The 15,505-nt window shown below is 52.7% G+C and overlaps 1 protein-coding gene across 1 annotated transcript; it reads right to left on the reverse strand.

Moving 5' to 3' along the window:
• Nucleotides 1-251: 251 nt before the first annotated feature.
• TULP1 (TUB like protein 1) lies at nucleotides 252-13,124 on the reverse strand. Its single transcript, XM_047860354.1, has 14 exons — nucleotides 12,912-13,124; nucleotides 12,262-12,394; nucleotides 11,875-12,030; nucleotides 11,094-11,249; nucleotides 10,291-10,392; nucleotides 10,097-10,216; nucleotides 9,715-9,821; nucleotides 6,467-6,472; nucleotides 6,195-6,365; nucleotides 5,898-6,010; nucleotides 4,474-4,588; nucleotides 4,299-4,397; nucleotides 2,027-2,198; nucleotides 252-385 (listed from the first exon to the last, which is right to left on the reverse strand). Exons 1-14 carry the CDS (start codon nucleotides 13,122-13,124, stop codon nucleotides 252-254), a joined length of 1,797 nt encoding a protein of 598 aa, XP_047716310.1.
• Between the last annotated feature and the right edge of the window lie 2,381 nt (nucleotides 13,125-15,505).

The raw sequence follows: 15,505 nt of genomic DNA on the forward strand, positions 1-15,505 counted from the left end.
CAGGCTAGCTCCGCGACCAGATGTGTGGCTCCCAACTCCAGATGTTCTTCATCTCTGTCGGACCGCCGTCTGAGCTCCTCCCCTGCCTCGGCCTGTGCCAGGCTGGAGAGTGGATGGAGGTCACTCAGAGACAGTGAGGGGTCAGCCCCCGACAAGAGAGGAGTCTTCAGTGGGGGCTTTGGTGAATAGACACTGCAACCCTCCACTGAATCCTTTCCCCCACCCTTGGAGGGCGCTGGGGGCTGCTGGGGTCATTCGCAGGCCAGCTTCCCATCGAAACTGGAGAGGGCGATGGCGAAGGCCTGCAGGGCGCACAGCGGGTACCGGTAGTCTAGGGTGAAGGCGTCCTCGGCCACGCGGCCGAACTGCAGTACAATGTAGTCGGCTGTGGACACAGACAGGGGTGGGGTGGCCCACGACCTCCTGGGTTCCCATTCCTGGCAGACAGCCCCCTCAACACTGGGAACAGTTCCCCTCCCTTGTATTGGAACACTAATCCTCAGCCACCCTCTCAAGTATTCACCCCTCCACCCATCCACCCCTTCTTATCTGGCCCAACCAGTCCCACCTGCCGGTTTACCAGACTTCTGACTGACTGTAAGCCCCGGAGGGCAGGGACCCTGCCTTATCTTCTGCCACCTAGGGCTATGTGTATGACAGGCACTTAAATATAGGAACCTGTCACACTTCCCCAAGCCTAGAATCCTTTTCTTTCCATTGTCTCTGGCCTCATTCCTTCTTCCCATCCCCAGACACCAAGTCCCACCTTAGACTGCCAGGCTCTATCTCTTAACTAGCCCCCTGAATCCTTCCTTATCCAGTGGCTCCACTCAACCCCATCCCATATCTGGTCCAGGTTCCCAACCCTAGTCCCAACACCTCCCCCAGCATCCATAGAGACAGGAAGTTGCTAAAAATACCCCTGATCTCTGCAGACCAGGCTCCACCAGAAATGTGATCTGGAGAGCAGTTTTCCAAGGCCTTGGGACAGGTGACACTGGGGAACCATCCCTAGGATGGAGTGGGGGGTGGAGAAGTTGCTCAATGGTAGCCAATCCTGGGAACCTTGGTGTCCCTTGGGAGACTATCTTTCCATCCCCAAACTTCCTTAACCCTAGTGGGAACTTCTCCCCCAGGCTTGTAACGGGGACATTTGTACTTAATTGTGTTTTCTGGGCATATCTTTTTTTCCCCTAATTTCTCGAGGCCAGGCCTTTGACCTTACTTGAGAGAGGACAATAGAGTAGGCATTCAGAAATGCTTGATTAATATTCCCTACCCCTACAAGGCAGCCATCCTGAAGGGGTTAGGAGCTGGGGCTCTGGAGCCAGACCACCTGCGTTCTCAAGCCAGCTCTACCTCTTAATTGCTTTATGACCTTGGGGAAGTTACTTAACCTCTCTGTGCCTCAGTTTTCTCATCTGCCAAATAGCGACAAAAATACCTTCCTCACAGGGTTATTGAAAAGATTTAATGATTCAGTATCTGTAAAGTCCAGAGAACAGTGCCTAGCACCTGGAAAGCACTGTGCAAGTGTTTTTGAAATAAATTTCGATGGCCAGTGGAACCTCCTGGAGTTGCTGCCTTTGGGGAAGGCGCTGCCCTCTCTGAGCCTCAGCACCATCTTTGACCACATAGACGTTGCGCTATCAGTGGTTTTCAAACTCCAGCAGATTAATTCTCCCTTCAACACAGTTTTTCTTACCCAGGGTATCCCAGTATCTACCCCAGGCTCTGGTCAATGCTAGAAAGAAGGCCTGGAACAATGAGCCCCAAGACACCTGCTTGGAATATCTGAGGCTCCTGGGAGCATGGTGTCAATGCCCCTGCAGGAGGGAGTAACCTTCCTGGTTGTTCTGGCTCCAGCAATAAAGGACAGCCTGGGGGGGGGGGGGGGGGTGGCGGTGTGCGGTGTGCAGCGAGAGAGTGACAGCACGCAAGCGTGCACGTAAGAGGGATGGTGGGGAAAGGGCCTCAGTGAGGGTTGGGATTCTGGAGGTGGTGGCTCGGGCCCTCCGACACTCACGGTCATCGGCGTGAACAATCTGGAAGTTCTTGACGGAGGCTTGTGTGACTCGGCCTTGGAAGTTGAGGGTGTAGGAGCCGCTGTCTTCATTCCAGACGGGGGGCTTGTTGTGCAGCTCGATGAGGCTCTCCAGTGTCTTGTTTTGCCAGCGCACCAGCAACCCATCGCTGGTCTGGGGTCCCAGGGGGAGAATTAGGAAGAGGGCGGTTAGAGGGGGCCGAGGTATCTCGGGACCGAGGGGAAGGGGCCTAGGAACCTGAGCACGCCTTTGCGTGTCTGTGTTAGCGTGCAGCCTGGATATCAACATCCGTTCAGGGGATCCTTGAGAGCACCTTTGGTCTCTGTGGTGTCCTTGTGGGCATGGGCTACATCTGTGAGAATGGGGTTTTGCTGTGGGATGCCAAAGCGGAGGGTTGGAAAATGGAAAGTAGCATCGGGCACACAGAAGGTTCTCTGGGCTGTGGATACCCAAGGGGTCTTAGGAATGGCCACATGCTGGTACCTGATTACAAGGATGAACCAGACATTCTGGGACCCACAAGGAGCTCACAGTTGCGCTTGAGGAGACAGGTAAACAGTTAAGATGTCCTGGAAGAGAGTTTCTTGAAGGAAGGAATGGTGTCTATATGATAGTGCTCTTGAAATATTTCTTTCCCGAGTTTCCTGAGTCACATTCATGGCTTAGAGTGAGTCCCCTCAAGATCATGTCCTCCCCGAAGCCTTCCTGACCCCATGTCTGATTTAGATGTTTAGCTGTGAGTCTCCGTGACACCTTGCTTTTATGGTTTCTCCCACTGTACTCTAATGGACAACATTAGATACTCTAAGGGCGGGTATAATAGTTTAATGTCCCTGTGCCTCAGTTTCCCTCACAACAGAGTATTGTGAGGATTAAATAAGTTAATAGTGCATGGAATGTTATTCAGATCAGTTCCTGGCACAGAGTAAATGCTCAGTAAATATCATGGTTCTGATGGTAACTGTTGTGTTGATTTTGGATCCTCGGTGCCTGGCTTTAATGAATGATCATAGAATGAATGAATTGTGAAACGGAAAAGAGTTACCTAAAGCAGCACAGGGTGGTTCTTACGAAGCCCAAACATGCTCAGGACGCACTGCCTCTGGAGCATTTGTGTGTTTGTTCCAGGCATGGCAGGAGTAACTGTGGGACCCTACATGCCTCGTGCCCCATGGGTTGGCCCGGCCTCTCAATATGGTGTGACTTTCCAGCAGGGAAGGATGCATGATCAGCTGGTGGCTGTGATTTTTCATTGTAAATGAGTAAAGTGACTTGACTAAGAGCATGGAGCATGCCAGTCCGCCTGTCTGTGAAACCTTGGGCTCACTGACTTGCAGTGCTAAGGCAGCGGAGCAAGGGACTGACACCTAAGGAGGCCACCTCCCCCCAGGACATCTCTCCATCTTACCCTCTCCCTCACACACACACACACACACACACACACACACACACACACACAAACAAGCAACCTTTGCTTTTTAAAATAAAAGTCAAACCATGTCACTCCTGAGAACCCTGCTGTGGCTTCCTGTTTCTCCCAGGGGTAGAAACCAGTTGTACAGGTCCAATCTACCCCTCACTCTCACCTCTCACCTCAAACCCACCAGGTACCACTCTGCCTCAGGGCCTTTGCACTGGCTCTTCCCACTGCCTGGATGCTCTTTCCCCAGATATCCACAGGCTTGCTCCCTCACCTCCTTCAGGTCTTTGCTTAAATGTCACCTTCTCAGTGAGGCCTACTCTGACCACTGTATTTAATATGGAACACGCACGCACATCTCTCTTCTCCTGTTTGATGTTTTCTTTTTTTTCCCATACCACTTATCGCCTTCTAACGTACTATACAATTTTTTTGCTTATCACAATTATTGTCTACTGTCCGTCTCCTCCACTAGAATGCCGGCTTCATGAGGTCAGATCTTTGTTTTATTCACTGACATCTTCCAGTTTCCTAGAATAATCCTCAGCACTCAATATACATGTGTTGAATGAATATATGAATGGATGGTCTGGGGTAAACTGGAAAAAAAGTCCTCATTGCATTTGCTTCTGTGAATTCAATGACGAAACCCCTGAATTCATTCCACAAGTTTCCAGAATGAATTTGTGACACAGGGTGATGAGTGTGCTCCGGAAGTTGGGTGTGGGCAAGCTGAGCCCCCACCCCCCCCCAGCTCCCCAGGAGTGGGTCATGGGTGGGTCACATGGGAGTAGGACCCTCAGGGAGAGGTGTCAGGGAGGTGCTGGGCTCACATTTCGCGGCCGGATGGGGACCCTCTCGTTCTCCGTATTCATGCCTGGGATGATGACCGTCATGCGCCGGGGACCTCGGAAGCCCAACACGTTGGTTTCCTGGGAGGGACACACCTGTTAGGTCGGCCCCTGCAAAGGGGAGGGTGCTGCCAGGGGGCCCAGGCCGAGTTCTCACATAGATCACAGCTGCCAGCTCCTGCCGAAGGCGACCCACATCAGTGCTGCCTCCTCCGCGGTGCGGGTTCTGCCCGTTGTCAAAGACGGTGAAGCGGTTGCCCAGGAGATTGGACCTGCAAGCAGGGTGGAGCTGGGGGCAGGGCTGAGGGGATTCTGTACCCCTCCTCCAAGACCCTTCCTCCCAGCCAGGCAATTCGGAGAGCTTCCTGTGTCAAGGGTATAGGTGTCGTAGGACAGAGCAATTCATGTCCTCTGCCCCACGCTTCCCTCATGAGATCTTCTTTAAAGCTGGATCTGGAAGGACACTGGGCAGCCTTCAGATCTCAAATCCGTCTCTTACTGTGTGACCCTAGGCAAGCTAAACTCTCTGAGCCTCAACTTCCCCCTCTGTAAAATGGGCACAATAACAGTATTTTCCTCATTTGGCCAATAAAAGGATTAAATGGATTAATATTTGGAAATTAGAACTATGCCTGACACATAGGTAGACTGTATGTGTTTATTAACACATAAATAAAAGAAATAAGGCCTGACTCAGGGATTCACCTTCCCCTTACCTCTCAGATTTGCAATGCGGATTAGAGGAGATATATGGGGAGACACAGCACAGGGTAGGTGCCAGATATTTGTTTTTTCATTCACTTAGTAAATGTTTATTGAGTAGCTACTATGTGCCAGGTGCTAGGAATTCAACCATGAACAAGACAGGCATGGGCATTGCCCTCATGGACCTTATGACCTATTCCAAGTGAGGTACAGGGTCAAGTAGCATGGGCATCACCTGGATGCTTATTAGAAATGAAGAGGGGCACCTGGGTGGCTCAGTCGGTTAAGCATCCAACTCTTGATCTCAGGGTTCTTGCAACTGAGCCTCACATCGGGCTCTGCTGACAGTGCAGAGGCTGCTTGAAATGCTCTCTGTCCCCCCCCCCCCCACCCCTGACTTGCCCTCTCTTTCTCTCACAAAATAAATAAATAAACGTAAAAAAAAAAAAAAAAAGGTGAAGAATCTACATTAAAAAAAAAAGTGGTGCCTGGGTGGCTCAGTCGGTTGAGTGTCCGACTTCAGCTCAGGTCATGATCTCGCAGTTTGTGGGTTTGAGCCCCGCGTCGGGCTCCGTGCTGACAGCTCGGAGCCTGGAGCCCGCTTCCGATTCTGTGTCTCCCTCTCTCTCTGCCCCAACCCACTCACATTCTGTCTCTGTCTCTCTCAAAAAGAAAAAGTGAAGAATCTTGCCCCAAACCCAGACCCACTGAGCCATTTTAACGACACTTCCAAGTGATCTGTACACATTTAAAGTGTGGGAACCCCTGGGTCAGGGGACGTTTCCAGAGGGTCCAGTGTGGTGGACACTGCCGGGCACAGGGAGACGAAAGTGACCCACCATGGCGTTCTTGCGGTCCTGGGCCTCCCAGCCCTACCTCAGCTTCCCAATGAAATTCTCCCCTCCTCGAGACAGATTGGTAGGGTCGCTGGAGATGAGGTAATTGGCCGTCTTGCTACGTTTCCGCTTCCTGCCAGCCAAGAGGAACACCTGGGGACAGGGGGAGACAGGTGACAGAGGATGGGAGGCGAAGATGGGTGAAGGAAAGAGAAGGGTGGGGGGAGAGAGAAGGCCTATTTGTCCTGTATCCACCACTCTCCCCCCCCCCCCCATTTGGCTCTAGCTCCACCCTCAGCCTGGGTCCTGCCCCCTGCCCTCTCTCTCCCCTACCCACCTTCTTCTCTGTGTCCAGGTGCAGGAAGTAGGAGGGATACAGGCCCCGATCCATGCCCTTCTTGTCCCGGGTCAGCTTGCAGCGAACTGTCCGGCCCTGAGGGGCAGGCCGAAGCACAAACTCCCGGGGTTCATCCACTTCCACGGGTGGAGATGGGGCTCTCTCCTCCTTCTGGGTGGGGGCACAGCATGTATCAGCCTACAGCACTAGCTCCTCTGCCCTCAGCAGGTCCCCGGAGCTGGGACACAGGCAGGGTGGGCCGGACAACTCACCGCTTTCTGTGTGGGAAGAGAACAGCTACAGTGGGCTGGGCCCCTCACACTTCCCCAGCGGCTCAGCAGCCCACGATACGAGGCTCTGGGGAGCTTGGCGCTTTCTTTTTTGCTTAGCTTGTGGTTAAGAGCCTGGGCTCTGGAACCAGACAGCTTGGATTCAAATCCTGATTCCACCACTAACTCTTTACCCAGTTTCCTTTTTAATTTGTTTTTAATGTTTATTTTTGAGAGAGAGAGAGTGTGTGAGCAGGGGAGGGGCAGAGAGAGGGAAACAGAATCCGAAGCAGGCTCCAGGCTCTGAGCCATCAGCACGGAGCCCGATGCAGGGCTCGAACTCACGAACTGCGAGATCATGACCTGAGCCAAAGCTGGACGCTTAACCAACTGAGCCGCTCAGGCGCCCCAACTCTTTACCCAGTTTAACTGTGACTCGGTGTTTCCATCTGAGAAATGCATAAGTTGGGGCTGGACACCCGGGACAGACCTTACTTAATTGATACATTAAACAAACACTCCTATAAAGCCTACCAATGTGCCAGGCATAGTTCTAAGGATCTTCCAAATGTTACATGGTTTAATTCCCTTCTCAGTAACTACTGAAGTAGTTGTCCAATTTTACTGATGAAGGAGCTGAGGCTCAAAGAGGCTAAGCAACTTGCCCAAGTTCATATAGCTAGTAAGAAGTGTAACTAGGCTTTAAGTGCTGTGCAGCCTCCTGTGAGAGCCAGGGCCTTAGAAAGACCTTCCTTCAGTGGACACGATGTCAAGGGGTGAACTGAGGTGAGGCCGAAGGTATGAATTGCTATGTTCTAAGCACATAGTGTTACCGTAGTATTAGCTACTGGTATTATTATACTGTGTAGTAAATATTCAGTGAATGTGGTAGCCAGCCTTCAAGACGAGCCCCAGTGGTCCTTGCCTCCTGGTATTTACACCCTTGTGTAGTCCCCTTCCACACTGTATCAGGGTCGGTGTTTCCGACCGATGGAATATAGCAGAAGTGATGGGTCACTTCTAAGTGATTAGTTTAAGGCTAGGTCATGAAAGATATCGTGCCTTCTCCTTGCTGTCTCTCTTGGGCCACTCTTTTTTTTTTTTTTTTAATTTTTTTTTTCTTTTAACGTTTATTTATTTTTGAGAGAGGGAGAGACAGAGCATGAACAGGGGAGGGGCAGAGAGAGGGAGACACAGAATCTGAAGCAGGCTCCAGGCTCTGAGCTGTCAGCACAGAGCCCGACTCGGGGCTCGAACTCACGGAGCTCGAGATCATGGCCTGAGCCGAAGTCGGCCGCTTAACCGGCTGAGCCGCCCAGGCGCCCCTCTTGGGCCACTCTTGAGCCCTGAGAGAAGTTGGCTGCCATTGTCATGAGAACAGTCAGGCAGCCCTATGGAGAGGGCCCCAGCCAACAATCATGACAGTGAACCATTCTAGAAGTGGATTCTTTATTTCCAGTCAAGCTTTCAGAGTGACTGCAGACCCAGCTGACATCTTGACTGCAATCTCAGGAGACCCCCGAGCCAGAAGTACGTGCCTCGCTAAGCCATTCCTACGTTCCTGACTTACGGAATGAAGAAAATAAATGTTTGTTGTTTTGAGGCACTAAGTTTTGGGGTGGTTGGCTACACAGCAATACAGAGGTAAGACCATGAATGAATAAATAAGCTTATTTTGCTCAGGGAAAAACTCCTCAGAGCAGTTTGGTTGCATTACAGCGTAGGCTGGCCTGGCCTGGCCTGGCCTGGCGGCCCCGCAGCTGCTCTTCTGCTTCTCACAAACCTGGTGCCGTCTGCCCTCATGTGCTATATCCCTCACAAGACGGGGGGACAAGGGACGGCCAGCCCGGGTGTGTGCTACGTGAGAGTCACTGGGAATCCCCGATACGCTGTGGTTGGCTGTTTTTGCTGAGGGCAGGTTGGGACTGTGTGTGAGGTGAGGCTGGTGGCAGCGAGCAGGCCCTTAGCCTGCGGACCCTTGAACATCTTCTCCACTCCGGGCTGCTCCAGAAGAAACTTTGGAAACACAAGACTATGTTTGGAATGTGATGTGGAGAAAGCCAGAGCTTATTCAAACATTTTCCACAGCTGTCAATTTCTAGAGCCTACTGTACTGAAGGCTGTGCCGTGGTTATATTCCCCGTGGGAGATAATAAACTGGCCTTGCAGTCTATATATCGGTACCTGGTGATGTGGGCCCATGTGAATCAGGTCCCCCAAGACCCGACCGCTCTTGAACAGACTCATAAGCCCACATGGCCAAGCCCCCAGCCCTGCCCTCATGGTGATCTCTCTGCTTGTGGAAACCAATTTCTCAAAGACTTTCATTGCTTTCTTTCTCCAACTGGCCCTCTCTCTCCTGCTTGGTCCCGCCTGTGCATGTCGGTGCCTGAGTCCTATTTGAGAGGAAGAGGAATATTCAAACTGTTAACAACCTGTTCTGCTCATGGAGAACGCCCGGTCAGAATGGATGCTGGTGGGCCTGGGGGAGGGCGCAGGAGGCCCCTGTCAGCCACTGTTAACCCTTCAGTTGCTGGAAGGGTGGGTGGTCCGGGGTGGGGTAGCAGAAAGCACTTGGAGAACTTAGAGCAGTAGCATGCAAATATTCTTACAACTCCTACAGCCGGCCAGTGCGCCCAAGGGTGAGTACACGTGTCCCTGTCTGCCTGTGAGTTCTACCTCCCGGGTACAGAAAATGAGTGTCTCAGGGAACCTGGGGGGCTCGGTTGGTTGTGTCCAACTTCAGTTTGGGTCACGATCTCACGGTTTGTGAGTTCAAGCCCTGCATCGGGCTCTGTGCTGACAGTTTGGAGCCTGGAACCTGCCTCAGATTCTGTGTTTTCCTCTCTCTCTGCCCCTCCCCTGCTCGTGCTCTCTCTCTCAAAAATAAAATAAAACATTTTAAAAAAGTAAAAAGAAAAAGAAAATGGGGTCTCTTCATACTGGGGCTGTGTGAGCCTCTCTGACCATGTCTGATGTTAGGCTGCGGAGGGGAGGGCTTAGAGCCCAGATAACATCAGGCCCCCAGGGCACCAATCCCAGCATGGTGACCCCACAACAGCCTTTTCTTTTCTCACAAGCCTGGTGCCCTTTGTCCTCCTAGCCTGTCATCAGAGAGGGAGTCATGATTCTAACCCAAGTGACTTCATGGCCCCAGCCCCCCAACGAGGTTCCACACTCCAGTCCCCCAAACCCAGGCCCCTGCCACTGCTCCCTGAGGACATCAGTCCCCTTCCCCTCTGGGCCCCAACCTTTTTGCCTTTTCCTTTCGCTTTGCCCTTCTGATTGCTGTTCTTTGTCACTTCTTCCTCCTCTTCCTCTTCCTCCTTCCTCTCCTCTTCTGAGCCTTTGGGAGTGCCTGGGCATGGAACGGGCCTGTTAACCCCTTACCCTGCAGAGCACTTCATGGTTTGCAAAGTACATCTAACACCCATGTCTCACTTGGACCCTCCCCACAACCACAAGAGAATCATCCCACATTACTATTATGGGGGCCTCAGAAAGGCTACAATACCTGCCTTAATAGTCACAGCTATTAACGTGGGCAGGTCAAGATGCCTCCCAAGTCTTCTGACTCCAGGACCCCCAGGACCGCCTCTAGATGTCCTGATACCGGAGGCCACTGCCACCCACCTTTCTTCTTCTGAGCTTTCTCAGCGGGGCCATCTTCCCCCACCAGAAACATGGCTGCTGGGCTCTTCTTTGTCACTCTGGTCGGGCTCATTGAGGTGTCCTTGTCAGCCTCCCCAGACCCTGTGCGTGTGGATGTGAAGGAGTCACCCTCCACCACACCCGGAGTCCCCTGTTCCTCCAGAGGCTAGTCTCACCTTTCTTCTTTGTCTTTCTCATCTTGGTCCCCTCCCCCGCTGGTACCTCCTTCTTCTTCATTCGAAGAGGTTTGGATGGGGGGACAGGGCTTCCCAGGTCCCCTGGAAATGGAGGTAGGGGTTAGACAAAGAAGAGCCTGTTGGGGCTGAAGGCCACCTTCCAACCCACTCATCATGGCCTGACAAGGGCCCAGAGTCTGTCTTCTGCTCATCAAGTTTTAATCCTGTGTCCATAAAGGGCTGGACAAACACCAGGAGCTTATTGGTGTTACAGAATACATGAATGAATGAATGAATGAATGAATGAATGAAACCCAGCTCCCATGCCATCCCCAGAAAACCCCCTCTGGCAGGTGATACAGAGAGCACTCTCTCCCTCTCCCACAGGGGCCCAAGGTGCCAGCTACCTGTCCACCTTTAAACCAGACTGGGGTACCTGTAGGGTGAGGTGCCCAGGCCAGAGAGCCATCACAGCATTTATTCATTGACTGATTTTTACAGTAACCACTTTGATGCTTTTATGGAAATTATAACAATAATTCATATTGAGTTTTTTAAAAAGCTGAAAAATCACAACAAAAACTAAAATCCTCTGCCCTCCCTGGCTCACAGAGCCCCCAGGCAGGCTATGCACTTAAGGACCATCAGGGGGACGACACCACCAGGGAGAGAAACTCTCGTGTCCAGGCGCTGGGTAACTTCTTGATGTGTGAACTCTGGCGTATCGACGAGGCCCCCAAGCCGCTGAAGGACAGGGCTAGTTTTACACGTCTGTGTGCTCCCTTCTTACCCTCAACACTCACCCTTCTGACCCTGGGCCTTGGCCCTCCTCTCCTTGATGCCTGCGGAAGTCTTCTCTTTAGGAGGCTTCTTGGGAGGCAGAGGGGTTTTCTCTTTCTTTTCCTCCTCCTCCTCTTCCTCTTCCTCTTCATGGTCTTCCTCTTCTTCCTCCTCATCCTCTGTAGGCAGAAACTCCTCATAATGGGGGCTGGGATGTGTCCCATTAGCTGGGGGCTCAGTCCCCTCCAGATTCCTGGGAAATGAGAGCCAGAGGCGGGAGGCTCTCCTGGAACAGGAGGGGGTGACCTCAGGCTGCTTGGGGGAGTGAGCTGGAGTTGGGGGGAATGCTAGGGGCTAGGCAATCCTGTTCTGGGGGGATGCCCTTGTCTGTAGCACCTTCCCCTCTCTCTCTCTGGGACTCTCACCTCCTCACACATTCCTGCCTGTCTTCCAGTTTGGCCCTACTCTGCCCCCAGTGACCGCACCTGGGCTGTTTCTCACGGTTTCTCCTGCTTCGCTGCTCCCTGTCCTTGTCTGTTTCTGACCTTCCAGCCAGACGCATCTGGGCTACCTCTGGCCCCTAGCTGTAGTTGAAGACAAAACTCTCAACCCCTCCGTGCCTCAGTTTCCCCATCCGGAAATAAAGGGTTTTCTTTGTTTTGTTTTGTTTTCTGGCTCAAAGAGAAGGCCAGAGAAGGGGAGGCTGTTTCCCCGAGTTTTCCGCCTCTCTGTCGCTGTTCTTGTCCAGCCACTTGGCTCCTTCTCTCCAGCGCCCCTCTCCCAACCTTCCCGCCGGCCTCTCACCGTCTACTGCGTCCCGGGCTCGCGCTACCAGGAAGGTTTCCCGCGGGTCGCGTTTGGCCTCGGGGTCTCTGAGGAACTTGGTGTAGACCGTCTGCGGCGTCCGGGCCTCGGGCGGCTGCGGGGCGGGCTCCTCCCGCGGCTTCCCCCTCCGCCCGGCTGAGCCGAGAGGCCGGGGTCAGGCAGGGCCAGACCCCCTCCTCCGACGGCGCCGGAGCCCTGGCCGCTGCCCCCTCCGGCTCCTCGCCGTGGGGATCTTCCCCGGCTTTCATTCATCGCCCGCCCGGCCCCCACGCACTTCTACTCCGGCCGGCTCCCACCCCTCCATTTCCCTTCCTCTGCACCCCCTCGAGGCTCCAGGACTGGCCGCAGCCTTCCCGCGTCCCTCACCCTTGGGGGCACCCCCGGGCTCGGCCCCCCGCCCGCCTCCAGGTTTCCTCCGGGGCTTGGATCCCTCGGGGCAGGGGGACTCGGGGGCTTCCGTCCTTTTCTTCCTCAACTTCTGCCCCTTGGCGGGTCGCTGCTGAGTGGGGGTCAGGAGGAGGGAGAGGAAAGAAAGAGGGGGGCGGCTCTGAGGGCTGACCATGACCCTCTAATCTCTTGAGCCGCCAGAAATAACCGCGGATTATCGGGAGGGGAACAGCAGCCTCCTTCTTGGGGTGGAGAACCATGACCCCTCCCGTGCACCATGGCCACCCCCAAAGGCCCCAAGGCCCAATTCCTCCCCTGGACATCCCATGCCCCCAAACATCCCTTTCCTCGAAGACACACACACACACACACACACACACACGCACACACACACCCTACAGGAAGGCAACCTCCAGACATCCCATGCCCCCAAACATTCCTTTCCTCGAAGACACACACACACACACACACACACACACACCCCTACAGGAAGGCAACCTCCAGACGCTGCTGAAGGGGAATGCATCTCACTCCCAGATCCCCTACCCTGAGGAGGTTTACAGACAGTTGAGGCGCGGGTGGGGAGTGGGGGGCTCTCCCTGCCTCCTTTCCAAGCAGGGGCGACATACCTGCTTGGGGCGCTGCTGGATATCCGAGCCTTCCTCCTCATGTCCGCTGAGGGTAGCAAAGGAATCAGACTGTCTTCCTCCCCTTTTCCTGCCCTTCCCCAGCCCCTCCACCTGGGCCCCCCAGGGTTCAGGTAGGTTGAGGTTGGGGGGGGGGGCACTTCCGGACCTGTCCGAGGCCCACACCTCTCGGAGGGTGTCGTCCTGCAGCGGCATGGTGCATTCGCCTATCCACACCCCCTTCTCTGGCCACCGTGCAGCTCTAGGAGCCTCCCAGTGCCCCCCCCCTCCCCGGCTAATCCAGGCTCAACTTCACCCCACCTCCCGCTGGCTCAAGGGGGTGGCAGCACTGTGGGAGGTGCTCCTGCCCACGAACCCCTCCACCACCAATCCCAGCCCACTGAGGGAGGAGTCCGAACTCCCAAGTCCTTCTCAGGCCACCCTGCAGCCTGGAAGATGCCATCACGGTGCCAGCACCACCCTCCCCTCACCCAGCTTTGGGTTAGAGGTGCTGATTTGTAATTCGCTGGGGGACAGTGGGGTGTGGAAGAAAATCTTAGACCAGATCCTGTATTTATCTTTATTTTTCATAAAAAATAAGCACTAGGATTTACTAATAGTTAATATATATGGATCAACAGAAGGCTGTGTATATACAGTACTTTACTGAGAAATATGCCTAATCGTGGGTGTACACTTAATTTTTTTTTTTTTTACAGATAGGGAACATGCTTTTTTAAAAGTTTAGAGACCAGAGATATGGTATTTTTTGTGCTTTGTGTGTGTGTTTTTTTTTTAATTTTGTTTTTTGTTTTTTTTTTTCAGGTAATCTCTGTGCCCAAGGTGGAGCTCAAACTCACGACCCTACGCATGACACGGAGATCAAGAATCACCTGTGCTACCAACTGAGCCAGCCAGGTGCCCCCCAAAGATATAGTGTTGATGTGATTATCTCATAGGAGGAGTTTGGTTAAATGCTGAGGAAGCCCAGAGGAGGGGCTCCAATCAGGTGTCCTGGAGGCTTCCTGCAGTCTGATCTAAAATTTAAAAGTTGAAAAGGGGCACCTGAGTGGTTCAGTCAGTTAAGTGACCAACTCTTGATCTTGGCTCAGGTCATGACCTCGCAGTTCGAGCCCGCATCAGGCTCCACGCTGACAGCTTGGAGCCTGCTTGGGGTTCTCTCTCTCCCACCCTCTCTCTCTGCCCCTCTCCTGCTCATGTTCTCTCTCTCTCTCTCTCTCTCTCTCTCTCTCTCTCTTTTTTAATTTTTTTTTTCAACGTTTATTTATTTTTGGGACAGAGAGAGACAGAGCATGAATGGGGGAGGGGCAGAGAGAGAGGGAGACACAGAATCGGAAACAGGCTCCAGGCTCTGAGTCATCAGCCCAGAGCCCGACGCGGGGCTCGAACTCCCGGACCGCGAGATCGTGACCTGGCTGAAGTCGGACGCTTAACCGACTGCGCCACCCAGGTGCCCCTCTCTCTCTCTCTTTAAGTCAATAAATAAACTTTAAAAAAAAATTTAAAGATAATGAATAGGAGTTCTATGGGTAAAAAAAAAAAAAAGTGGGATGGGTTACCTGGAAAGGGACAAGGTAAAGGCCTAGAAGTGGGACATGGCCAGATGTGTTCAAAGGTTTAGCACTAGGAGGCAGGCAGTCATCTCACGAATGGGTCAGCCCTGAGCTCTGCCACTTAAGGGCTGAACGTCCTTGGATGACTTGCTTAGCCTCTCTGAGCCTCCATTTCCTCATTTATAAAATGGGCTCGACCTGGTAAGGGTATTGTTCCGATTCAGTGAAATGGGCAGGTGGAAAGGGGCATTCAGTGAGCACTCAATACTTGGTAATATTATGTACCCCTTTTCAGTGCACTTGTATTTCATCTCTTCCTCCTTTGCATTTACAACACAACTTGACACACGATTGGGGTTCGTTTTTTGAATGGGTTAATGAGTGCATTTTTAATTTCATTGGATTCTCACAAGAGTCCAGTGAGACAGGGTAGAGGTTATTATCTCCATTTTATAGATGGGAAAACTGAGGCTTGGGGAGGAGAAGTGAGTGCTTGGGAAGTGCTCAGGGTCAGCTAGATCCTAAAGTTGCTTTGTTGGGGCTTGAATCCAGATAGAACTCCTGTCAGGGTTTTTGTCCTTAACCTGTGCATGTTTCATTCAGTCACAAGGATTAGAGATGAGATTTAAAAAAATTTTTTAATGTTTATTTTTGAGAGAGAGAGAGAGAGAGTGAGACGGGAGGAGCAGAGAGAGGAGGCAGACACAGAATCCAAAACGGGCTCCAGGCTCTGAGCTGTCAACACATAGCCTGACCCAGAGCTCGAATTCACAAACTGGAGATCGTGACCTGAGACACTTAACGACTGAGCCACCCAGGCGCCCCTAGAGAGGAGATTTAAATGAAACAGTCACACTTGTTTTTCACTTCCTTGGTCCACCTGATCCAGATTTGCCAGATTCAGTCTTCCTAAAATACCACTTCTTCAGCTGACACCTTTGCTCAAAAATATTCATCAGCTCCCTACTGCCTAAGGATCAAGTTTAAATGTGCTGGGTTGGCATTCAAGGCTCTCCCTAGTCT

Source organism: Prionailurus viverrinus, chromosome B2 (assembly GCF_022837055.1).
Source record: "Prionailurus viverrinus isolate Anna chromosome B2, UM_Priviv_1.0, whole genome shotgun sequence".
NCBI lineage: Eukaryota > Metazoa > Chordata > Mammalia > Carnivora > Felidae > Prionailurus > Prionailurus viverrinus.

Coding starts and splice junctions, on each gene's coding strand:
- TULP1 (XM_047860354.1), bottom strand. CDS start 13,124: ATGCCGCTGCAGGACGACACCCTCCGAGAGGTGTGGGCCTCGGACAGG. Junction 12,031..12,261: donor GCCCGGGGGTGCCCCCAAGG/GTGAGGGACGCG, acceptor CTCTCGGCTCAG/CCGGGCGGAGGGGGAAGCCG. Junction 9,822..10,096: donor GAAAGCTCAGAAGAAGAAAG/GTGGGTGGCAGT, acceptor TTCCATGCCCAG/GCACTCCCAAAGGCTCAGAA.